Source organism: Amyelois transitella, chromosome 7 (assembly GCF_032362555.1).
Source record: "Amyelois transitella isolate CPQ chromosome 7, ilAmyTran1.1, whole genome shotgun sequence".
Classification (NCBI taxonomy): Eukaryota; Metazoa; Arthropoda; class Insecta; order Lepidoptera; family Pyralidae; genus Amyelois; species Amyelois transitella.
Genome location: NC_083510.1, coordinates 3566935 through 3594281, shown reverse-complemented (window position 1 = coordinate 3594281; position 27347 = coordinate 3566935). Strand labels below are relative to the sequence as shown.

The following is a 27347-nucleotide window of genomic DNA, read 5'->3' as shown; positions in this document are numbered from 1 at the left end:
CTAATTTATACTGGCTAAAAAGAAAAAAAAAATAAAATAAAAAAAGAATGTGGAGAACATTGTTTGATTTTGGCGCGCAATATGTGTACTTTACATAGAGCCATATATTATTATAACAATCGTATTTTTTGTTTTCTTTTTTATGGAAATGTCTTTTGTGTTATCAGTAACAATTAAGTGCTGTGATTTTTCTAGTAAGTATATAAACATAACGTCTACAACAAAATACACACCAATTCTTCAACAAAAAATCATGGAAACTACGGAAACTGTAGTGGTTAACCAGATTTAATTAAGCAAGCGTTTATCAGCGGCGGATGCTTAGGGTCTTATCATACTGGCGAGTTACTAGCAAGTTTAAAAGGAGGAAATAAATTAACGAGCTTTCTCTTAGAGTTTTCACGGAGCGTGTTCCTTAAGATTAAGACTCCCATTACGCTAAAGTTTTCATTCAACGCAGATACCCATTTTCGATTTCATTTCTATTGGACATTGATGAAAGACATTGGATTTTGATGGCATTTTACCAAAATGCTGTAATCAAATTATTTTATATAGTCGCATTATTCCAGGAAATAATAAACATAGTTTCCACTTATTTTTGAGCATGTTTACTGTACAGCCTTACAGCTGAACGCGTGGCCAATCAGTTATTGCGAGATTGTTGGCTCTGTCTACCCGTAAGGGATAAAGACGTAATTATATGTAAGTAATAATGTATATTTACTGTAAAAGCCTGTATCTTTATTTGACTGAAAAAAATGTTTGATACCTGAAATTGAATACAAAAGTGCGTTGTGTGAAAAAAATGCATGAAACGGGGTGCAAAAATCGCTAGTGTGATAAGGCCTTTCGAGATAAATTGCCTACTTTGAATTTGCAACAGATTAATTTTCTTTATGAAGCCGATAATCACTTTAATTATGATGCCGGTGTTATGATGGAACGTGAATAAACCGAAATGGGGTGGTAACGGTAATTAGTATTTATTAAACAAGATTTTCTGGTCAGTTTTAGTTAATTTGCGATGAATAATGAGTTTGTAATAAAAGGCTTGGTTGGTTTGCTTTAAACTACATTCATCTCTACCCATTTCTTGATACTTTATCAGATCTGGACTTAGACCGTGACCAAAGACGGAATCCTAGAAAAGTCGTAGCCGGAACAAAGTTCAGGAGAATTATGGTGGCAAACGTACCGATTTTAAAAGTTATATTAGTTTGTTGACTATGGGATATACCTACTCTTTCTCATACATAATTTACACCTCTTTTCCGGAGAGGTAGGCAGTAACTACACGATTTCATTTACCAGGAATAATCCATACATATTTATTTCGCTCGACTTTTCTTTACTTTGTTAAGAAACCTCAGGCTGATGGCAGAGGATGCAACTGGGAACACGCTAAGATGAGAGGGAGATTGGTTTAAGATACTTCCTCTGGACCAGACCCTTGGTCAGCGGGACGTAAAAATGTCTTATTTTAAAACATTTTCTTCTCAAAATGTTAATATGTCGACTTTAAAAATTTTATTTTCTTCAAGAATTCATTTAAAGGTTCTACGAAAGCAGACTGAATGCAAATTTCGGGGCACATTGCACTGCACAAGTACAATCACCTCTGCGGGTATTCGGGGCTTGCAACTGCAGTACACTGACCTCGTGCGTACGCGAGAGGGGTGAGGGGAGAGGGGGGAGAATGTAAAAGTAGGTCAGGGCTCCTCTCCGCCCCACCCCGGCCGATCGACCGCCAAATTTTAACGCATTCGCACAGAAACAAAAATCTTAACTCACGATTCTAAGTGGGTCACAGTTGTAAAAAGTCCCTTAAGTTTTAGTAAGCTGCTTAGGCGGAAAATTAAGGAAGGAAATAGCTACTTTCACAGCAAATACCCAGTCGTAAAATATGTTTTAGTTGCTCATAGTTTGGGTGGGTCGATGAGTGATAGAGTTCCGCATATTTTTTTTTCAATTCTTTTCAAAATTTTTTTGAATGAGCTACGTTATCTATCTCTGCTATTGCCTAACAGTAAGGAATTATTAATAACTTGTATTTTTGTTTTCCATATAGCGGTTAAAGCCTGAGCTTGATTCCAAAATTTCACTCGCCACGATGGTAATTTAAATAAAAAATTTGGTTTTATAAACTCGAAAAGAAAAGCGAATTTGAAAATTGGGCTTTAAACCACACGCTGAAAGAATTATCCCACGTAAGTCGATTAAAGTGTTTTTACAAGTACAATATCAAAATGGCGTTACTGCCTAATTTCGACAGCGTACCTCCAAAACTTCAAAGAGAAAAATTGGGATAGGATTTAATTATGAAGCCCATATTTCAACCCCAGTTTGAATTACCTCTCGCTCGATTGCCGATCTCCGATTGAAGCTAGAATAGCACACAAATTAAAGAGGGTTCAGAAAAGTCACTTCCTAAAATATTTCCCCGTGCAGCCTTTTCTATCTTTTCAATCAGAGAATAAGTGAAAAGATTGAAAAATTTGCCAGCCCATGCGCCGGGATCGACAACTTATAATTGTTCCGCAGTAATCTACTAGTACATTCACCTAATTTTTTAAAAGAGATAGTTTTTCCTAACATGCATAATGTTGTGTATTGGGAGGGCAATGTTAAAATATTTAGGTTTTGAAAAAATCTCTAAGCGAATCTCTTTGTTTTGGACCGTAGATATTATACTACTCTGTCAAGAAAGTAGCAGGAAAAGATCAATAATACACAAACTGTTTGTTATTCATCCAAATTTATTTTATCACCTTCAAAATATGCTCCTTTAGAAACGATACACTTACGCCAACGAATAATCCAATCATCAAAACATTTTTTAAACGCTGTTTCCGGAATTGAGGTCAGTTCTCGCCGCGAATTCTCTTTTATGTCTTCTACCGATTGAAAACGGGTGCCACGAAGTGGTAATTTGAGTTTAGGAAAAAGAAAAAAGTCGGCTGGAGCCATATCTGGTGAATATGGTGGTTGCTCGATGGTATTTGTTGAGTGTTTGGTTAAAAATTCGTTCACAATGATGGCCTTGTGCGAAGGTGCATTATCATGGTGCAAAATCCAAGAATTTTCTTTCCACAAATCTGGCCTTTTTCGTCGGATTTGCTCTCTTAAACGCCGCATAACTCTCAAATAATATTCCTTATTTACCGTTTGACCTTCCGGCAAGAATTCCGAGTGCACAACACCGCGATAGTCAAAGAAAACAGTCAACATGACTTTGACTTTTGAACGACTTTGGCGTGGTTTTTTCGGTTTAGGTTCAGTTGGAAGGCGCCACTCCGAAGCTTGTTGACTAGTTTGCATGTCAAACTCGTAAACCCACGTCTCGTCACCAGTAACAATGCGTTTCATGAATGTTGGGTCGGAATTGACTCGTTCTAGCATGTCCTCAGCGACTCTCATGCAATTGAGTTTTTGAAAAAAATTCAGGTCTTTTGGGACTAGCCGAGCGGCAACATGTTTCATACCCAAATTATTAGTTAAAATGGTACGGATCGACTCGTGAGATACAGAAAGTTCGGTGGCTATCTCTTTCAAAGTTGAATGAGGATTTTCAGTCACTATTTCCTTCACTTTTGCGATGTTAAATTCAGTTGCAGACGTTGATGGCCTACCAGAGCGAGGCAAATCTTCCATCACATCTCGACCGCTTTTGAACGCTTTGTACCACTCATAAGCACGAGTTTTTGATAAAGTCGATTCACCGTAAGCCTTCTGTAACATTTTCAGTGACTCCGAACACGATATTCCATTGGCAATGCAAAATTTAAGACAAACTCTTTGTTCGATGTTTTTATCCATTATGAAATTAGCAATACACACTAGATATGATATAACTAAAAATAGCACTGTATTTAATGTAAACAACAGATGCAACTCAAACTCCGCGCCAAAATGGAAAACAGTTGTGCCAATCTAACAACAACAAAAAAAACAAAAATTTGAATTTGGAACCATAAATAAATAATCCATTCCCGATACTTTTCTGACTGAATGTATATATATAAAGAAGACAGTAAGTATTGTATGGAAAGATATACTAGGTTTAGGCATTATTTGAGATAGGAGCGTGTTAGATCTCATAGGGTTTGCCATCAGGTTGATTGAGGACAATTTTTAATTTCCAGTAAAAAAAAAGATTAAAATCTTCATTATATTTCTGCTACATTTTTGATTTGTGCTGGAAAAGGATGTGACGATATTGCAAAGAGGCGGAAATGGAGAACGCCCCCCGTTTGTTTGTTAAGTAATAATTCCTGAATGAAAAGGGTTGGATGGAAATTTTCATTATTTTTACTTTTGCGGTAGCTGTATTTAGTTTTATTTTGTTTTTCCTTCTTTATTTGTTCAAACATGCAGTATTTTAAAAGTTACTTCATTGATATTACATTAAAGAATAAAAAGTGTTTGACAAAATGGCCTGCATAAAGTTTCAGTTAGTTTTCAAGACATATATCACTCATTATATAGATTTAATAAACTAGTTATACAAGTTTAGTTAGTTACTTGTATCAATTCCCCAACAAGTCACCCAAAAATTCTTATTCTATAATCATAAATCCAAATGACTGTTTGTTTGTCCTTTCACGCCTTGCTGAACCAATTTTTATATTAAACTTGGAATGGAGTTGAGGGCACGCAGGCTAAACATGCGCTGAAATTGTTCTACGACCATCGTTTGGCCTATGATTGATTGATACAATCGGTTTAACGAATTTTCATAACCGGGACCTTGAACGACTCATCTTCTTTTTATCTTTGAACGTTTCGTCGACTAGGAAAAGTAGGAGTCCATTCTGTTGTCGATGAAAAGTCAGTCAAAGAACTGATTCAGACTCACATAGACTGCAATCTATTCGTACTAAGTCATGCTGTAATTGCTAAGTATAGCTTTAAAAATGCTTATAATTAACATTAGAACAAATAATTGTTGCAGGAAAATGGCCGCGCGGCGCCGGACCTGACGGCGTCGCCGGGCCGCGCGCCGCCCGGCCCGCCGCAGCCGCCGCGCGCTAACCACGCGCCGCCGTGCGTTCTACAGCCTGACTTCCGGAAGGTAATTCTATTATTTTTTATTTTATTTATGTAAATCTTTAAAAAAATCAATGTGCCGTGTGGTCCCCGGCACCAATACAAAAAAGAATAGCACCACTCCATCTCTTTCCCATGGATGTCGTAAAAGGCTTACAAACTTGGGATTCTTTTTTAGGCGATGGGCTAGCAACCTGTCACTATTTGAATCTCAATTCTATCATTAAGCCAAATAGCTGAATGTCTGAACAGAGCCAACAGTCTTTTCAAGACTGTTGGCTCTGTCTACCCCGCAAGGGATATAGACGTGACCATATGTATGTATGTATGTAAAAAATCTATACAGTCAAAACTGTTCTGAGTTTTAATTTATTAGTAACGCAAGTTGTGAAAGTTTTTGGTTGGGTGGCTAATCATCTACAAGGAACTGGTCCCAGGGACCACTTGCCACTTTGCGTTTACTGTTGGAACCTTATGGGGTTGTTGTTAGGAGGTGTATATTTTTTGCGGAGGTCAGACGGAAGTTGCTACGTGTATAAAAATATAAACTTGACTAAGCCAAGCCAGGATATTTGTCAAAGGCGCATCCTGGGCTCCGCTCCTAAGAGGTGTGTCGTAACAAGGACTGCCAGGAAGATTAAGTTCATATGACGTAAACACTAAGAAATCTTTATTTTGTAAGTTTTATGGCTTAAACTAATTTTAGGGACCACAATTAAAATAATTCCCGTGGTATCTTCCAGGGACTAGCACAGGAACTACGGACAAACCTCGCTTAAAGACTTAAACATCACTAAATAGTTACATTGTTATATGTTTCAGGTATCGGGTGTTAGCAATGAAATCTTCAGGCAAATTGAAATGGTAGAAAATGACCACGACTCGACCACGGCCGCGGCGCTCGAGGTGAGTTATTGCATTTATTATATTTCATTGTATAGATTTATTTCTTACACGGTTGCGCTTGCTTTCGCTGTCGTATGAAGTAATGTATTTTTACGAAACGAAAATCACAATAAGCTCTTTTCAGTCTTCAGTCTGAAGATACTCGTAAGGTACAAACAAATGTAATTAGTAGTCGCATTCAAAATATTATTTGGATTACTCTAAACTCAAAAACTTTGAAACTCGGGTAAGAATGAAGATTCCTTTTTGTTGTGTTTCGTTCTTGAATTCTGTCCCTTTTTAAAGTCTATCACTCTAATGAAAAGATTTACAATTAGAAAACTAGATAGATTCTTGAGAAACCATGACAGATTATTGAGTTTTAAACATGACTATGGTAGTCTTGATATGCCATTATTCTTTGAGATCCAAATTAAGACGTTAGACAAGAAATTGTGTTGACCACCACTCAGTTTCCAATTCTGTAGTTATCAGTGAAATTATGTCCAGGCGGTGGAGCGCCGGGGCGAGATGATCGTGCGAATTCTAGAGCTGAGGCAAGTGGGACGGAACAATATTGAAGCCGCCAAGAAATTCTTCTCATTACAGGTGAGTTACACATCGTCGGGAAACTTGCACATTCATAACAGGACGTATAACAGATGTAGGTCAGAATAGATTTATTTTCAAAATTGGATACGAGGTATCACTTATTGTCATCACATCAGTTAAATCTAATTATATCTACTACCGCTTACAAATCACATGTGAAAAAAAAAGCGGCGGAACAAACTACACTGCAGCATTTTCACGGACGTCAATTTACAAATATAGATCTCTTAAATCTAAATCGTGGTCGAATGCACATCGACTAGTCACTTAGGATGATTTAACATCGTGAGCCAATCTCATATGCATACGATTAGATACTCGTATGTTAGCAAGCTCCAAGCTTAGTTAGGTTTCCATGCACGGTCGTGTACTTTACACCGTGCATTTAACTATCAGACGGGAGTCGCATGGTGTTATTACCACTTCAGGATTGTGATTCTAGGCAGACGTCAAGTTAAGGTGTCACCTTAAGATATTTATTTCTTTATTTCAACTTCATTGAACAAATCAGTAATGTATAGCACGATAGACGGACTTAATGCTAGAAGTATTATCTCCCAGTCAACCATTGAGACTAACAGAGGTTTAAAGATTCCGCACGTTATTATTTGCAAGAAACAAGTCAATTTTTGAACCAAGTCCTTCTATAAAGTTTGTCTTAGAAATAGATAAAGCATAATTAAAGTTAGTAGTACCGCTTTAGTGAATAAACATAATACTTCAACAACGACGGAACATTCAACAAGCAAGGCAACAGCTAAGCGTAATTTACCGCTGAATGACACCCGGTTTAATTTGCAATGCGTCAAGCTTCACTTTCCAAATAATCGAGCCAATTACGGATTACTGATTCGACGACATATCAGAATAACCGTTCCATATACCATGCAGTTGTTCTCGAAATAGGCAATTTTCCGCGCTCCATTGACCCGAATTCTAAACTCGTAACCTCCCGTGAAAGAAACGAGTCTACTCCACGGTTTTATTGTTCGGGCTGGCCTACATCGCGTGGAATGTGAATGCAATCTAGTCTGGTATTGTTGGGAAGCTATGTTATACGCCGCAGGATGACAGCCTGCGGTCTGATCCAATATTGCGTGAATTCTGGTTATGCGGGATGGGAATGTTTATTTACTAGGAATTCGCGAAATTGAATATTAATGTTTTTGAATAAATGTGAAGAGTGAATTGTGAAATTGCCTAACAAAACATCCTAGGTTTTGTTACATACATACATACATATGGTCACGTCTATTTCTTTCGCGGGGTAGACAGAGCCAACAGTCTTGATCTTTCAATAGCCGAAAGTGGCCATTTAGTCTTCTAAATGGCCACTTTCAGCTATTTGGCTTAATGATAGAATTGAGATTCAAAAAGTGACAGGTTGCTGGCCCATCGCCTAAAAAATAATCCCAAGTTTGTAAGCCTATCCCTTAGTCGCCTTTTACGACATCCATGGGAAAGAGATGGAGTGGTCCTATTCTTTTTTGTATTGGTGCCGAGAACCACACGGCATATATAGGTTTTGTTAGGCAGTATAATTAAGATATTTTTAAAACTTCATATAATATGTATTTAGAAATGTATTCACCTGGTTCCGAGTATAACGGATTGATTGGCTTATCTATGGAAAAAATTAAAATAAAATAAAGAAACTCTCGCAAAGGTAATTATTGTACCTAGTATGCTTTCTATAGAAAAAATTAAAGTACAATAAAAAACCCTTGCAAAGGTAATAATTGTACCTAGTATGCTTCTTAAATGGTGGTTGACCGTGGTACAAATCATTATTAATTTAATAACACCAAACTTTCTCGCCCAGGACTCCCGCCACATAGTCCAACTAGTGGAGATCGTGAAGCGTCCTGGACAAACCCTGGGCTTATACATTCGGGAAGGAGACGGCGGTGCCAGGTATTTATGCATTGTGTTTTTTACATACTAGATTTTGCCTGCGACTTCTTTCGCTGTAAAACGAATGATTTTATATCGTTGAGTTAGTATAATCATAAGTCTCGAAGTTAATTTGTAGTATTAGCTCAATCTGTGTGATTTGTCCCGCATAATTTTTTTTTAAATACTTTCTTACTTCCTTTCAGGACCGACGGTGTCTTCATATCCAGGATAGCATTAGAGTCGGCTGTGTACAACAGTGGGTGTCTGAAAGTTGGTGATGAAATCCTGGCAGTGAACCTGGTGGATGTGAGGAGGATGTCTCTGGACGACGTGGTGATTATCATGTCGATACCAAGGCGGTTGCTGCTTTGCACGAGGCAGAGGAAAGGTAGAAATACTTTGAATTCGATCTTTGTTTCGGGTTCTAGGGTTTAAATTTAAAAAGAAATTCGGTTTTGCAAAAGATCTGAGTTATCATCTTAATAAGTTACTAAATTGCTGTTCGATGCATAATGTGGAAAACCTTCTAAATGAAGTTTAGAAGTTTCAATAAAGATCCAAGTTTCATCATAATAAGTATGTTCGCAAAATAAATATGAGGTAACTGGACATACTTATTGCGCTACTTCACTAATTTCATATTTAGACTGCTAAACGTTTTCAGGTGCATTTCAAGTTCCTCAAATATTATTAACCTATTAAATGATCTTCAACATCATTATTAATAGAAATATTAAAAGAAAGATCGAAGGCTGCTTTATGTCCTATTATTCCATACCACAAGGCTACGGCTTACTTTTGGGCATACATACACACAACAATATGTTAAGGTAATGTTCTTATGACAGCAGAAAATTAAGAAGTACAATTCAATTTGTTCAGGTAAATCAGGCCCAGGGTCCCCTTCGCTGCCGCGTTCGGAACACAAGCCTCCCCCAGTCGTGGTGCTGAAGAGGGACTGCCGTGATGACGATGACCGTGACAGGGATCGGGTCGATGGTCTCTACTCACAGTAAGTGTTATTTGACTCCAGTGTTTCAAACCCCAATCAATTTAGAGTAAAAGTTTTCATTGAGAACTGCATCAACGCTTTTAGAATATTCGTAATAAGTAAACTTCCTCCGTTTTGCTGTTGTTTACCACTATCAAATTTATTAAATACTCATTTATCGCCACACAATCTGTATTAAAATCATATTTAAGAAAAACAATTACAATCATTATTGATTCACTGACATTTGATTGGAAATAAAATCATGCTGTATTCTCTTCTATAGCATCGCTGTATTTAATCATAGTCACTTATAAAATGTATTCTAAATTGTACTTATATTATCATCTTCAAAATTTATTTAAAATTCGCGCATTGCATTGTGTATTCTTTTAATAAATAATGTAGGTATTAAACACGCATGTACATAACTTAATTTTATCTCGAACGCTTCGAAACATGTTGCAATGATCGTGATAGGTGGTGATCACGGATCATCTGAAAACTTCGGAAAAAGTCGGAAATAAAATAAAGGTACGTTACGTGCGCGTTTAATACCGGTATTATTTATAAATTGCCATAATTCTCTAGACATGGTACACTCCGTTCTACGGGAGGCCCTGGGAGCAGTGTGCGTCCCGTAGGAGACGGCCGGGAAGAAAGAAGTCGTCTTCAGCTGGGAGCCTTGTCACCTGACTCCACGGCTCTTGATTTGTATTATAATCCCAGACCTCCGTCTGACCATTCCACGTGGAGGTAAGTTGGAATTAATATTAAAAGTAATCAAGATAATTGTTGTTCATATTGAGGAATTCAATTAATTGAAAGATGTCTGTATGAATATATATAATATAAGTTTAAGTTAATCAGGAATTCTATGAAAAATATTTACCTGAATCCGGTCAGGTGATTACATACAATTAAAAAAAAAAAACTTTCATCAAGTGATCCAATGTAATAAATTTCAAGAGTCATTCATCTGCACTATATCATATCTGCACTATAGCAGACACTAAATTATCTTTCTAACTTATGTCTTCAGTTACAGGCCACCACCGCCCGTGATCACTGAGCAACCAAAATCTTCGACAACTCATTTTGTACCATACGAGCGATCATATCCGAACACCCTGGAGAGTTTAGCGGAGAAGGTGCATTCGTTGTACCCAGGTGATACTGGAAGGTTAGTACAGTTTTAATATCTTTCTTATGTTAAATTGACTACTTTTGCATACTACACCTCTATGTTTCAAAGCTATAGGTCTGCTATCGCTATGTATTTTTTTTTGTTTTTGATAAAAAGTAATTTGTTTCGGTCCAGATATTCTTAAGTTGTCGTTACACAAATCAGTTCTTGAAATACTTTTTTATCTCACCATTCATGTCGCATTGTTGAATAAAAGAGAAAAACCATCTGTCCATGTGGACATCTTCGTTAAAATAATTATCTACTAACATATTTTACAGCTCAAGATATGGTGGTCGTGTACCTCGTTCTGGTTCAGAACAACAGCTTCCAAGAGCAGAGACGCACTCGGACTTTGGTCGCCACTCCTTGCTGAGATCGAGTTTGAAAGCTTCCGCCGCTGGTCCTGGGGGTAAGTCTTAAATAAAAGCTTTACAAGAACTATTCATAATTTTGTAGAAGCATGCAAAGTTTTAGCCGGCATTGAGTCCACCACATAGTAACTACTTGGTGTTATTCTCTAAAATGTAATTGTCGATAACATTTTCATTCTTTACAGCAACAAGTTTGAGATATAATCAGCGATATGGTGGCGTAGGAATGACAGGAACAGGTCTGACGGGCAGCGGATTAACCAGCTCAGGTTTATCTTCTGGCTTGGGACCTGGTCTTCCTTCAGGATTATCTACTACCGGCCTAAGTGGACTCACAGGATCAAGCTTAGTTGGATCTGGGCTGACGAGTTCTGGACTTGGAACAGGATTATCTGGAACTGGATTAGGATCAACTCTCGGAGGAGGATATGGCACTACGGGATTGGGATTACCGTCATATAGTTCCAAATATGGAACAAGTAGGCGGAATAGAAGCTTGGATTATTCTTCAGACACAGAAGCAACAGCTCCAACAAGGACTCCATATTATTCTGGTCTAAGTGGTTACAGGAGTAGCACGCTTGGCAGAGACATTGGATCGAAGTTTAATTCTTTGCCAAGAGACGTAAGAGGGACAGGGCAAAGGTAAGAACTAGTCATAAAATACTTTACACTTAACTATACTTTTGATATAAGTACTAATAAGTGAATGAACTCAGTAACTCATGAATCATTTTCAACAGATTGGGCTTAAGTAGACGCGCAGGCAGCGTTCTTCAGGATGAGCCAGAACCATTATCTTCTCGACTAGATCTTCGTTCTTCCAGAGGTAACCGAAAAATTTGTATATTTTTGATTCCATTGCTGAAGTTCCATCTATACAAATTAATATCTAAAAGGATAGCTTGGTATTTTTTAACTCTGTTGCTTTGCAGGTCGTCTACCATCTTCGCCATCAGTGTTCACTTCGGACGAGTACCGAGCATGGCTGTCTCGCGCGCCCTCCACCAGCGCCTTATATGAGACGTTGCGTCCCCGTTTACCTACACATTATTCTGCCGAGAATATACATGATGCGCTCAAAAATGTACGTTCTGGTACCTCTTCAAAAATGATTTTATATTAGTAAATTTGTATCTAACTGTTTCTTTGGGTTTACAATTATAAGAAAATGTCATGAAATTATCTCATATCAAGATTGTAAGATTCGAATGAAAATCTATCAATATTTATGACGACATCAAATTCTCAATTCGTCGTGATATTTATTTGTAGATGGAAAGCGGCAGTCGTTTCGGATCATCACTCGGCCTCGCAAGCCGCCGAATGGAAAGGCCTCGGCATCTCCCAGCTCGATCGTTATCGTCCCAACAACTTGGACCGACAGCCGGAGGATCTCCTTCTGCCCGTCGAGTGAGACAGCTGTTGGAACTTGGCTCAAGGTTCAACTGCCCTAATCCAAGTCCAGTACCTACGCCGGGATCGAGACATCAGCGACATCTTGACATCAATCCTAATGGTATGTAGCTTTAGTGGATCTCTATTGAGACCTGTTTTTCCGTGGTTAGTTACATTAGGTTAGTTAGTTATTTATATGATCATGACACATTTCACGTGGAAGAATGTAACAGTTTCAGTATTATAAGCTTATTAATTAAAATATTAAAGATTAAGATAACATTTGTTCAACATCATTTTTAACAAAAGTTTATTAAAACTTAATTTTGTCCTTTTTTATGTCGCATCGACTCAAAAATATTTTATTAAGGTGACTGAATTTATATAATGACAAAAACAACGCATTTGTAACTTTACCAGATTATAAGTCGTAAATCGTTCCTTTGTTACAGAGTTCCTAAAATACAAAGTGGAGAAACCAGGGTCTGGAGGTCTCTCAGCTTCCATGACTGGTCTCTCTCGTTTATCTGGTGGTATTTCGGGGATGTTATGGGTTCACCTGTTAGCTGGGCGGGGTCTCCGGCCCGCTCCAACGGGATCTTCTCCTGGATCCCCGCCCTCGGGACCACTGGCTCCTGCGCAGCCACCAGTCGCTCCGAGGGATTTGTACTGTGTACTGGAGTGCGATCGTGTGCATAAGGCTAGAACTGTGGTAAGTTACCGTTGCTGTCTTAAAATATTGGATTTAATTTCAAAAGTTCATGTTTTACTTATATTCTTTGATTCATTACATTATAAGACTTTGAATCAAATGATGTGCACTGTTAAATAGAGTTCATATAGTAATTTCAAGGACGCATGAGCAAATCGGCATTCCATGTAGAATTCAGATTATTTAGATTTCTTTGGTTCAGCAATTTAGATGATTCGTTAAAATCAATAAGTATATTCTTGATTAACTTTGAAGAAAAAATAAAGTAGCTGAAAAAGATTGTATACCAATTTCTGTCAGATTTCTCCATTAAATACCAATTTCCAGGTCAGGACCGGAGAACTCCAATTCGATTGGGACGAATCGTTTGAGCTGGAACTGGTTGACAACAGGCAGCTTGACGTCCTTGTGTACTCCTGGGACCCTCAGCATAGACACAAGTTGTGCTACCGGGGCATGGTCATACTTCCTGATATCCTATCGCGATCACCGTCTCACCAGTTGGCTATCAAGGTAAGAATTCCTGATATTGTTTCATGATAATTTTAAATTATTGTATGAAGTTGCACACAGAATTTAAATGATAGAGATTCACAAACTCTCTTTCTCATCTGTAAGTGTTCCCAGTTGTACTCGTTTTCTTAAAGCCCCTTACGCTAATGTATCCAAAATCTGTTCAGACCGTTACAAACTTTGATATCAACAGCTTTGGAAAAGGTGAAGCCAAAATATTTATATTTACTGCTACCTGCTAAAAAGATGAAGTATTCATGGTAATTTAATATGTATTTCTCCCACCAGATGGAGCCTCGCGGCACTTTATACGTCCGCTTCCGCCACACGGAACCACACGAGCTGTTCAAACGACGACCCGCCCCATCAAGGTTATCTCCACCACCACTGTTTGGGGCGGAACTGGAAGCGGTTGTGGCGAGGGAGGTCAGACCTCCTCATGCGCCTCCCGTACCTCTCATAGTGAGGCGATGTGTTGAGGAGATTGAGAGACGGGGGCTTGATATCATCGGTAAGTTGAATAAAAGCATTTTGACAGTTGTTGTTGTCTCTTTACAGATAGAACTGGTTGGAGAATAGATTGTCATAGTCACCACAAACCTAGTTTTGTTAGCAAGGTACATAGAACACTCTATAATCTTTATATACTCTATATCTTGATCCTCTGGCCCACCATGTGATTCTATCATGTTCAACAATATAATATTTCGTCATCTGTTGATTGGCAAAATGGCTTTACATTTTTTAAGAATTTGTCAACAGAGAAATACGAATTCATTCTGTCAGCAAATGGTTCGAAGATAAAAAAACCTGCCATTGTCATACTTTGGATAGCAATGTTACTCCTCTTAGTAAATTTAAAAAACTAATCCTTCGATTCCAATTTTGGCGACTAAGTTAAGTAAAACCTAAAAATATTTGTCTCAGGCCTATACAGGTTATGCGGTTCAGCTAGTAAAAAGCGGATCCTTCGAGAAGCATTTGAGAGGAATGCCCGTGGAGTGGAGCTGGCCCCAGATTCGGTTCCCGACATCAACGTCATCACAGGCCTCCTGAAGGACTACCTTAGGGAACTCCCGCAGCCATTGTTCAGCCGCTGCCTGTTCCAGATGACTGTGGATGCTTTGGGTAAATCATATTTTCTTGAAACGTTTATACTTCTTGGTGAAATAAAGTAAATGCGTGTTTAGGTGTTGATCTTTTTCAATTAAATTTATTTATTGCATAAACTTTTTACAATTCAGTTCTAATATAAATGGGTATATCATTAATCCTGCAGGATAAAGCAAAATGCCTATGAAATAAGTGACTGCTGAACTTGTAATACCATGTATAACATAAACTATTATTTGTAGTATAAATCAATATTAAATTAATTTTTACATTACTGACTGAAATATGAAAAAATAATAATAGAGAATTTATCGAAAATATTACCGGAAGAAAAAATAAGTTGAAGGCGGGCAAAACCTTCCAATAAGCGTTACTAAACAAAACCTTATTTTACCACAGCCGTTTGCCTCCCCGATGACCGAGAAGGGAACGCTCGCCTCATGGCGTCTATAGTGGAATGTCTCCCGCGGGCAGCCCGAGCTACTCTGGTTTTCCTTCTGGACCATTTGGCTTTGGTCGTAGCTGCCCAAGACCGCAACAAGATGTCGCCACAACACCTCGCAGTGGCATTGGCCCCACCTTTAATGCTTCACTCTCAAACCCCGAATGAACTGGAGTACCAAAGACCGATCCATGTTTTGCAAGCACTGCTCCAGATTTGGCCGCCTCCTAAGCGTTCAGGTAATGTCTTCTGACTGTCTCATTTGAGTTTCAATACTGTTCAAGCACTACACGCCGCCAATTAACACTTTTCCTTGATATGAACGACATGTTTGGCATTATGAAGCATAGAAAACTGAAATTTTTAAAGTTTCTCCCTTTCTTGTATAATAGTTGTAATGGTTAATAAGGTTATATGTCATGAGCGTAAAGTTTACTAAACGTGGTGTTCATATCTTCAATAAGGGCGATAAACTGATTGTTAGTGTTAATTTTGAACAGCTTGCTCAATTTTTTTCTGAAATATCACTGGCTTTTTTATTTTTCACGATCACCAGTGATTCATACATTCTGCAGCTACCCAATATACTCCTCGCTTTGACAACCCGTTGAAGTCTTCAGGGAAGTTAGTCAGTAAGACTTTTGTCGATTCGTGTCTAATGCAATATCTTTGACAAGCAATATAACGACAACTTAGGAACGTGAACGAGGCGAAGTGAGGTTGCACTTGAGTTAAACCATGGACGTTTAAAAATCACTATTCACTTCTGTGCCTTGTATGAATCATCATGTATTTTTTAGGATGACGTGTTCGGTTTATTTTGCGATCAGGTGAGGATTATTTAAAATGCAGTTTTGGCATTTTGGGAGCAGAAATCTTAGATACCATAGTTGTGTTGCGCAAGCAAGTAACATACCATACTGTTCTGTAAAAGGTTACTTCATTTAGACCAAACTTTTGAAAGTACGACCGACGCTTCAGCTGACAACCGAGGCTCTCACCTCCAAAGCCAAGAACAGCTAAACGGTTATCTTTATTGCGTTTAAACATTGATTTCTAATAAAAATCTGTACCACACTATCTTATTCGGTAATCAAATCAAATAATATTGGAGTTAATATTGTTATATCGCAATTTTTTGTCAACTTCGCGTGCAGTGTATTGGGCGCTTGATGTTTCTTGCAATCTAAAAAAATGTAGAAAGTTTTTTTTGGAAGTACAACCGGAGCTTCATCAAACAACCAGAGTCTCTCACCGCCAAGGCCAAGCAAGAGCTAAACGGTACCTTAACGCATGTATGTTTGTAGACAGTTCGGCGCGGCGAGCCAGCACCCGTGCTGCGTGGAAGCAAAGCCAGTGCGTCGCCAGCGGGCTCACTCATCCACCCCCAAGGTTAAGATCTATTGAGGTCAATGAACCGATTTTGTTACGCGAGTATGTGTAAGAGTGTATTGGGGAACGAATAGACTACGATGATCGATCGAGTATTGGTTAAGATAAAGAAATTGAGATTATCCGATTCAATTTGTCACGCAGATGTATTTCCGTTGTTCGTTTCAAATTATACATGGGTTGCAAGGAAAGTTTGTAAAATAACGTTAACATAAGAATGATGAGTTAACTTGCAAAGTGCTTATGAAACAGTTATTTAAATTGATTAAACTATTTCTGTGAATTGAGTTTTGGCGTAACAAAATCGGTGCCACTTACAAAATTGTCTCTTAGATTTATTAAATTCATTTGTTGCTATTTCCAAAAAGGTGTCCGAAGAAGACCTTATTCTTGCAGTTCCTACGAAAATTGTAATTATTTTGAACTAACAAAATACATCACTTTAAATACAAAACAATAGAACACTAAACATATCTCATATTCTGCATGTTAGTTGCATGACAGAACTAGAATTCAAAATCATATTGCATCATTAGGTACTTACCAAAAAATAAAAAGATTTTAGTGATGTAGTCAAATTTCAATATTTGAAATAAAAGGCAAATGTCTGACATGAAATAGAAGTTTATATGATGCAAATTAAGAATTGAATGATAGAAGATATAGGAAAATATCAAATGATGAATTGCATTAAATGGTAGATAAATATAGTTGAAGATTGTTTCATAATAATAAAGCATGAAACTATAGAAAATATAGTGAAATTACATGCATTATGCGAATATAAAACTAGAAGCATTTTTATATAATAAAATATAAAGATACTTGCATGATATCTCTAGAAACTGCAGTAAAAGATGGTTTGCGTTTGTACGACAAAGAAAAAAAATCAAGAATGTTAATAAGAAGTTTTATTATTTCACTTGGATATATAATTTGTCCTAAGTCATTGAACTGAAGAAAATATACAAAAATTTGACCGATAAGATTTTAATGCAAACGACCTGAGTTTAGCTGTTAGAGTATTAACTTAATTATAATCATGTCAATGGTTTAACTAACACAAAAATTCCCGGAATGCCATTCATTTCTTGAATCGTTGGAACAAAATAAAAGGTAAAAGAACTAAAAAAAAAGACTTCAATAAAAAAAATAATCTGAATCATCATTTGAATGAAGAATAAAAATTTTCATCACCATACATTCGAAATTCATAAAAGATTCAAAAACCGAACACGTCGTGCAAACGCAAACCTTCACCCGATCACATGCTAACGAACGCCCCCCTCCAGGCCGAGTTCCGCCCTCAGCCAGTCCATATCGGCCTCCAGTGGGAGCATCAGCAGCATCTCAGCCGCCAGCTCTCTCGGCTCGGCCCGCGCCCGACCGCTCGCCGCCCGCACATGTACGTACGCACTGCTTAGCTCTGAACGCATTTACCTACCACTGCTATAGGATATAAACAACATGGTAAACTTAATCGAAATAATAAAAATATGATGAAGACCTTTCAGTCTCTTTGTGATTGGTGTAATCAGTAAGAGACTGAAATATATGGTAAACTTTTGAAATATAAGTTGAAATGTTGGTGCCGTTAAATAACTTAATACTTTGGTATAGAATACGGCCTAGGGTCCAAACGATTTATGTGTGTGATAAGTGAGTTCAGAGCCTAACACTTCATCTCCATGAAGCTAAAATTTACACTTTTTGTATTTTTACTAAACTCGATGTAGTATTCGTTTCAAATGTTGCTAGTTAATAAATTGAATAATTTTGATCACTAGTCCTAAAGAGGATTCTGATCTGTAAATCCACAAATATTTGAAAGCTTCGTTTTTATTCTGATTTCATTTGTAACGAATACATGCGAATGATCTCAATGCAGCGTTTTGAAACAATTTTTTGTCTATAAACCTAATGGCAAATATATAATATAAGAAAATAATGTGTTTTAACATAGTCTGGCAAGGAAATATGTTTTGACTGCGATCAAAATCAATTGATCAATTTCAATTGTTTTTCTTTGTTAACCGCAGTTTCAGTTCAAAGGTTTTGTTTAAATGCTGCTTTGAAGTGATTATATTTTTTATCATACCACTTTTTTGGCAAATACCATACTTATTGCTTTCAAAAATGTATTTGGGTATGTCACATCTAAAAGCGTAGAGACGCCACTTTGTCACATTACGTGATCGAACAAATGAAAGAAAACTCGAGAAAATAAATTTGTCCATATTCTCTTTGAAAGCACCAAAATCTATTGTGCTATACGTTATTCAGACACGGTCTCTCTCCAGTACGCAAACGAAACAAACGCCAACACCAAACTCGTTTATAAATATCCAAACTTCGCATTGCAGGTTCTCTCATCAGTCAGGGTCGGCCAATATCGTCCGCAGTCGCCTCTTCGCGGCCCACTGCCCGCTCCGCCTCGCTCCCGTCAAGTGACGGTCTCATCGCCCGGCTCGCCCAGCAGTAGCTCCGGCAGTCACAGCCCGGCGGACACCATCAAACATGGCGGCTCCGTGTCATCCATCCTCCGCCAGCCTGAACGGGCCAGCTCGCCGCGAATGTCTCCCCGGAATTCTCCAAGAGCATCCCCTCGAGACTCCCCCCGGACCAGCACGCCGCGGGAGAACTCCTCAAGAGAGATGACTCCGAGAGAAATGACGCCTAGAGATTTGACGCCACGGGACTTGACTCCCCGCGAATCGAGCGGGCGGGACACATCGCGCGAGTCGCCCCGCTCCGCCATCCCGGGAACATCGGCGGGCCTGGCGGTGACCCTGAACGCCAGCGGAGCCCTGAGCCCCCGCTACAGCTCCACCAACCCGTTCCTGCAGCAGTACGACGCCGAGGAGGAGGCGGAGGCCTGGCGCGCCGCCGATATTTTTTCCTCATCCACGCACACATAGTGCTCATAGCGAATTGAGATTTTCTAGTCAATTTTTTTAATCGAATCGAAAGAGTGCTACGATTCCGCTGTATATTATGTTGTTTGACGAGCGTGCTGCGCGCTCGTGTAATTGTTATATAGAGCGAGTTACGATGTATATTATTGTGAGAATGTATACCTGCTGACTCGCCTCGCCGGCCGCCGGGCTCCGCCCCGTAGCCACTATAGTGTTTATGAATATTGTATTGTACATTGTATATAATATCGTGTAACGTAGGTACGCTCCAGTTTTGTACCGCCGGGCGTCGGGCGGCCGGCCCGCGGCGCTACACACATCATCCCACATATCAGAGGTTTGCGGCTGCGGATGATACTGATATTCATACTTTTTCAAATATAGAACTACACTACAAAAACAGGCTACAATATCTCATTGTATTAGCGTCCTTCGTAATATTTTAGACTTCATTTGATACTATCACCAGGTCGATTTGAATTCCTTAGTGTAAAACTCAATATAAATGAAGTAACAAATCAACTAATTCAATGCATATTTTCACCTGTCCTTTTATACCTTGAAAAGAATTGCGGTATCGTTCGTGGCCTCAAGCCAGTAGCTCGAATAGGGAGAGTGTATGTATTAGTTCAGGCGTGGGACTGTCTTGAGACTGAGACCATATCAGGTAGCTGTAGGCAAGCAGGATATCCGTCGTAGAACGAGCGATTGCGTCTCACAACAAGATTAAGTAAAAATCAAAGACCAATATGACTAACAAAAGTAAAGTCCACATTTGAATATACTCTATACTCATGCATATTATATTAAGACATATTGTGTACATAGCGATGTAGAAAATTACACCTACTTTTGTACCGTAGGTACGAATCGAGGTTGTATACTTTTCTATACATACAATTTCTTTATAAATGTGGAATTTTCTTCACGGTTGGACGAAAAATTTTTATTATCAATTTAATACGCTAACAGTTTAAATTATCAATAACTTCTAAGACTTGCAATTGAATTGTTATAACGTCAACCGGTCTTTGCTTTTTATTTAGTCCGATCACATATTGGACACTAGGCAAATGTTATGAATGTTATATTCTAAATAATCCTTGTTCATTAAAGTAATACATTAACGATATTTATCTATTATAAATAGTGTTAGAACTTTTTACGAGTCGCTGATTCTATGAAGGAAGGGGACACAGCGCATGGAAGATCATCGTCAGGCTTTCGGGGGGCGGTCTTCAGTGCTCTGTGGAAAGGTATTTTGTCCGATAAGGTCGGTCGCAATCTCAAGATCGGAGGACTTGTTTTTGGATTTTGATTTCTTGGGTATGAAAACTCAACCTTTACAAATATATAACCTATTTTCTTTTAAACTATGGTACTCAGGGTGCTTGTGGTACACACGACAGCGTATGACGTATGATAAAAAAAAACTTCACTTAATAAATTTGTTACCTACTAAAAAGTTCTTACGTTAAGTTTTAAATACAGTAATAATAAAATACTAAGATATTTCTAAGTTATCGATTTTAAATAATAAATTACTTGAGTTACAATCAAAATCCGAAAAGAAATCCTCAGTTCTTTTTTGAGCGTCTGCTAGACATATAAGGGTGAGGAAATCGACCAATGACAGCACTGTCCATTCACTGCCATTATTGGTCCATTTATGATAGATTCATATTATATAATACACTTATTTATATGTCTGTCGGAGGCAACGTGGCTACAGCAAACTTTTGAGCGACAATTCAAGACTATTTTGTTATTTAATATCTACTTTTTATAGATTTGCACAAATAACACGACTGATATGGGACACAAAATGTTTTTGATACTTTTACTTTTGTACTCGTCTCGTTTTTATCGATAAAACTAGGAATTATGTTGAAAAACCTCGCCTATACCTCTTTAACTGATAAATTTTATAATCGTCAGGAGTTCTATAATCTGTTTTTGAAATATTCTTAAATTAAATTTGAGAATTAACCTTTCTGAATGGCCTGAAATTACACTTTAAAAAGTATCTTTAGGCACATATATATTAGTACTAAATGACTTGTTAGTTATTTCGTCCGCGGAATCGAATAAAACATATTTGGAACACCTGTACACTATTAAACACTATTACATTATGGAATTCCTGAACGAATACTATCACATTTCTCTTGAAGGCGTTCTATGACAATACCTAGCGATGTTTTCTTAATCGTGGATATTGACTAAGATGCCTTGTGGGATTATGCGATCTCGGCCCGTGGTACGGGGCACCGACCAATGCGCGCAAACTATTATGACATTTTAATTAATCAAGACTAGAAGTCCCGCTCACCTTAGTAACTAACTGTTGATTTTAATAAAGAAATTAACGAATGATTTTAATATAGTAAAACTACAATTTCTACGCTTGAAATTAAATTATGACACTATAAAAGAATTTATTCTAAAAGTATTTAATAAAGTATAATCTATAAAAATAGAAGTTAATTATATTGATAAATTTATTTAAAATATATTTGAAATATTATTAAGACAACTACATAAATACAAATCGTATTAATATTTCCTATGAATATTACCCTAGAATTTTCTATCTCTGTCATATAGTTGTGGTGTATATCGGTTCTGCCCCGTATTCCGGCCAGTGTGTTAGACAATATAGAGTGAAGTGGCTTGAATTGTCGCTCGACAGTGAGTAGTCGACCGCAGGTAGCGGTAGTAGTGTGTAGTGACGGCGCACGGCTTCAGTTGGCTTTGAAGCGGCAACGGGAGCCAGAGGAAAACGCTTGTATGAATTGCGATCACAGAACAAAATTGTGTTCATTTGGATTTTGACGCGCAGATGTAGCGCGTCTACGAATGAGAAACCCCGTAGCAAGCGTAGATGAGCTACGAAATTGCTACGATCTCGTAGAGGTTAACTTGGTGTTACAGTTGTATAACGTCTGTTTTTATAAAAATAGACAACGACTTTTTTCAAGTTTTTGTAACTTAATAGCAATGTATGTAATTTAATACATCAAATGGCCGACCTTTATTTCTTTCAACTAATTTTATTTTAAGATTATCAGGAATTGAATGTAATGTTAATGACACCAAAACAATTTACGACACACAAATATTAAATATAGATCTATCTTTTACGACCGAAATAACGAAGTGAGTAGTCGATCAAAGCCATGTTTAGATATTATTTATTATACGAAAGGTAGCGAGAAACAAATAACTGTATAATGAAGACATGTGGAATACAGGTACACAGTACAGAACGTGTCCGTAACATTTAAAAACATATTTAATTAAATTAATTATGAGGTATTTTCTTTTGCAGTTTCGAATATTATTTCAGTAACATTATTTTATAAACAAAATATTCAATGAATATTTTTTAGCCAATTTTGTATATAGAATGAATATAATTACAATCTGAATGTTCCGACACGTTTTAGTTGTTTTGTTTCACGCTACTTATGTATATTGTAACTACATAGTATGTTAGTATGTTTCTTGTTGTGATGTTATTTATCAACTGTAAAGGTTAACTTGATATTTTATTTGTCCAATTTATAAAGTGACGAACGGCAACAAAATATAAAAACATACAGAATTATGTAAATAAAATAATGAACTAGAGAGTGGTCCGTATCCCTACTTTACCAAAAAGCAGGAATATGTTGTTGATGCTTTTTCATTAAAACGATGAAGCAGAAGAAGTATGCAGGGATCTTGGGAAGTGATAATATGTAGACTCTACCTACCCTTCTCGTAAAAAGGCGTAATTTTATGTATGACATTGACACTAACAATTTCATGGGTAACCAAGTTTTTTTGTAATGGTTTTACGAAATTTCAAGTTAATTTTTATAGCTTGTACATACAGTTTTCAATTTCTTACACTTGTTACATTGTCAAGAGTGAATCTGTTGTGTGTCTCACGATTGTACAGATCTCAACTTGTTATAGGAATGTAATTTGTTGTTGAATAAATATTATATTTAATGTATATAGAATTGTACTGTACAGTCAACAAATCTTTTTGATTATATGTATAGGGCTTTTCCAAGATAATATATTTCTTTTTTTTTATTAATTAACATTCAAATTATTTTATTACTTATACTTGTCAAATAGTAAACGAAAAGTTGTATATTTTTTAATAGAATGTAACTAGGTAAATAATATTTCTGAGACACAAATCAAAAAAGTTGGAACTTCAACTTTATGGAAATATTTTGTACTTTTTTTTTTGGTTTAAGTTTAAAAAAGGAATATTATATTAGCGGCCAGTACAGCTTTGTTGCCTGTACATTGATTCCGAAATTAGTATTAAAATGCACATTTCTAGTGAAAAATTAATGTTTGAATAAGGTAAGCGTTCCTCTGGTGCCCGACGCCGCCGACAGTTTGCGTTGCAGGGCCTTCGCCCTCAAATAATATCAGTATTTCGACAATTTGGTAAAAGTAGCGTTACTACGTGTACTATACAGTAAACGTCGCTCGTATCTGTACCGAGCGACTGGAACACAGACGAAAATAAATAATACGACGTTAACTTTGTATTTATTTATTCCTTCCCTTGTGCACTTTTGTATTTCTAAATGACTGTTTAAAAGGAATTTGGTAAGGCTGGTAATCTTTTTAGCTAATTGGCTCTATCTTAAGAGATTCAAACCTTCTTAATGTTGTTATATGATATGATGACGAGTACCAAGATGATAATCTGAGTGATACCTACGACTAATACGACTCACAATCCCGGATTTTTTTTATTTTAGGTAAATGACTGAGACATTCTCAGCTATGTTTTTAATCTGCTGAAAAAAGCATGCTAGTAATACATACCATGCTGTGAAAAGTGTTAAAGCAGATTGCCTACCCGACCACCAACTTGCTTTATGCACAACATATCATTTAAATTTTTTATGATATAAAATATCACTAAAAAAGAATAATAAGAATAAAGAGTAATAATTTTCATTTTCTAGTCGGTCGGTTACTGCACAGCCATGTATAAAGGTATACAGGTAGTGGTTGAATGACAAGGTCGTCGGTTACATACATATAGTCACGTCTATATCCCTTGCGACAGAACTAGCAGTCTTGAAAGACTGAAAGGCCACGTTCTGTTGTTAGGCTTACTGCTAGAATTGAGATTCGTCGGTTGTACGGTGTATCTCTGAATAGCTTGACTAAGTGTTTCCTCTTTCCTTTTGTGTTCGTAGGACTGGTAACATGAGACTAAGACCGATATGTGCGATATTTAGGTAGTACTGGAACCGAAGTGGCTACGATGGAGAAGCCGGGATTCGGGCTGCTAAACCGGTTGGGAGGCCCACGCACCCGCACGCCTGCTGCAGACACCGCTTCCACTGTGACGATCGGAAAATGGAGATACTCTATTGCCATATATTGAAAGAAAAACGTAAGGACATATACTAAGCAAAAAAAAATGTAATGTGCGTATGGAAAACTCACGAAAATACTTATTACCTTTGGAGCCCGGGTGTCAGAAGTGAGGACAAGATGAAAAGTTAACTTTTCAAGATTTTCTTATTTCTTGATTGTTTCTGTGTTTATTTATAACGATTTAATGACATAAATTGAGCTACACATATCTTGAACATTATCTGTAATTTTCTCAGTCAATAGTACCTATGATTTGCCGGTAGGTACTAAGTACATATTTATTTATTTATCTTCTGTGGAATTGGGTCTTTATTTTCATCGGCACGAGCATGAAATCACCGGAACGGCACGTTTTCACTGAACATTTTCCAAATCGAAATGAAATTCGTATTTCGGAATTACGCGAGGCGATGCCGAGTTGTACAAACGAAAGGCAGGTAATTGAAAAATACGCGCACGTACGAAATTGCTCTAATCTGGATATCTTTAAATTTATCTATTTATTCAAGTATAATTTACATATCTATATGTACTTAAAAAGTTAATTTTTAAAAGGTCATCTGGCCAAATCTAATAAAAATTCTCTATAATGGAAAGGTTGCACTTTAGTTATTTATTATATTGAAAAAAAAAAGAAATGAAACTGATACGAAATTTAGTTAAAATACAAAACAAACCAATGTTTAGTAGTAGGTGTAGATATAATAGGAGGTGACTGTCAATATTTGGCCTAATATTTCATGTTAATTATTATTTACATCCTGTCTTTACCGGTCCCCGCATGCAATGGAGAATAACTAACTCTATGCTCGTTTGGTACCCAGAATAAGCTTAAAAGCCTTATGTCTGACTTTCAATCTATTTTATTGGGAATTTAAGTGCGTTTGACCTCAATCTGCCCGATGTTAAGCTAATCCTTTTAAGTCATCCAGCAAAATATTACTTTAGCAACTAGTGGCTCTATCTATCCTTTTTCTCACCTATGCGCATTCCCAGTTGCACCCTCCACCACAGTGCTTCGGGGCCCGGGGTCCGCTTTCCTACATTTATATTTCCCCTTTGTCCGGGTTGCGGCGTCTTCAGTTTTCAGATCATTGGCACGCTGAGATTGACCACTGGTTCTGTCTACCTCGTAAGAATAAAGAAAGAATAGTTTATATATATGTAATGAAATACAAACGATGAATACCAGCCAATATGATATCACCTTTTTCGTAACACCAATATTTGAATAGGTCTTTTGTGATAGGAATGAGGAATCATAAATGTACAAATAGAGTTCTTTCAGAGCAGAGACCCATTTCAAGGTGTGCATGAAGGGATGACAGGTAGAATTGATGGAGAACCTTATTTGATATATAAAGTGTATTATATCTATACTCCAAGGCTAGTATTAAAAAGATAAAAAGCCGGCCAGAGGCGTCAGATTCGAGTAGGAAGGGTTCCGTAGCATTATTTTTAATAAAATTGCGTTTGTTGTATTTATGTAAGACCCTTTGTAAAGTACTTCGTACAAATTTTAAACGTTTGCGTGTTATCGTTAATAAATTGAACAAAAAAACACGTGTATTATACAATAAATGTGTTTTTTGCCAGTTCTCCATACGGACACTAATATTTTTATTTCCATACATAATTCCTGAAAATTTCTTTTTTCTAGCTATCATGTGACAGACGGACAGACAGCGGAGGTTTATTAATAGGGTCCCAATTTATCTTTTAGATAGGAAACAGACGTTATGTATACGTATATGTATGTAGCATAGAAAAATATTTAGATAATAATATAAAATCCGTAACTAACAGTGAAGAGAACATTCAATAGAAAACTCGATATTAAGTATTTCATTGGTTTGCAATACAGATTCATTCCGTTAGAAGTATTAAAGTTTTTTACTTTGAGTTCGAGAAGTTTCCGAGTTCCAATGCGATGCCAACTTGCTTAGGTTTGATTGTTTATGATTTCCGGAGTCTTACTGAATCGGTGTAGTTAGAACTTATTTATTTAAAACTACAAAAAATTATCCTTATTATTTGTCTAGTTCTTCTTCGATGTATTTACCCACTTTTTATGTACATTCATCAGAATAAAAGTTTTATTCCAATCTACATTTTACCCGCAGCTTCGCCCGCGTGAATTTTGCGCCACCTGCGAAAAGCTACGAATTTAGCGCCACTTTTATCTTACCTTTACCTTTGCTCCTAATAACGAGGATATAGATTGAAAAAAGATATATCTCTTTTCATAAATCACAAATCTTTTTGCAATAGCGCGAGGAAATCAGTGTCTTAAGTTATTATTCCGTCGACTTTTTTATCCACGATTTGGGTCACGTCACTCGCTGAGCCATTTGTATACAGAGTTTTAATCAGGGCTCTGTAAAAAATTGTAAAGAGATATCATGAACTGAAAACTCAAAGTTTGACTACTATTTCATGAAACAAATTTAAAATCAAGTTGAA

At 37.1% G+C, this 27347-nt stretch overlaps 1 protein-coding gene across 1 annotated transcript in view; it reads left to right on the top strand.

Annotated features, from left to right (window-relative positions):
* The window catches only part of LOC106141057 (rho GTPase-activating protein 100F), a 39014-nt gene extending 19469 nt beyond the window's left edge, over positions 1-19545 (top strand). Inside the window, exons 2-23 of the mRNA XM_060945190.1 lie at positions 4955-5074; positions 5872-5955; positions 6445-6543; positions 8369-8460; positions 8646-8830; positions 9325-9454; positions 10025-10189; positions 10476-10616; positions 10901-11031; positions 11179-11638; positions 11737-11822; positions 11929-12080; positions 12269-12512; positions 12844-13103; positions 13431-13616; positions 13905-14127; positions 14544-14744; positions 15129-15410; positions 16483-16563; positions 17856-17968; positions 18927-19224; positions 19315-19545. Of these exons, the coding sequence (XP_060801173.1) occupies positions 4955-5074; positions 5872-5955; positions 6445-6543; positions 8369-8460; positions 8646-8830; positions 9325-9454; positions 10025-10189; positions 10476-10616; positions 10901-11031; positions 11179-11638; positions 11737-11822; positions 11929-12080; positions 12269-12512; positions 12844-13103; positions 13431-13616; positions 13905-14127; positions 14544-14744; positions 15129-15410; positions 16483-16563; positions 17856-17968; positions 18927-19224; positions 19315-19481 (3900 nt within the window). The 3' untranslated portion in view covers positions 19482-19545. The remainder of the gene's footprint in view (positions 1-4954; positions 5075-5871; positions 5956-6444; positions 6544-8368; positions 8461-8645; positions 8831-9324; positions 9455-10024; positions 10190-10475; positions 10617-10900; positions 11032-11178; positions 11639-11736; positions 11823-11928; positions 12081-12268; positions 12513-12843; positions 13104-13430; positions 13617-13904; positions 14128-14543; positions 14745-15128; positions 15411-16482; positions 16564-17855; positions 17969-18926; positions 19225-19314) is intronic.
* Positions 19546-27347: the final 7802 nt, after the last annotated feature.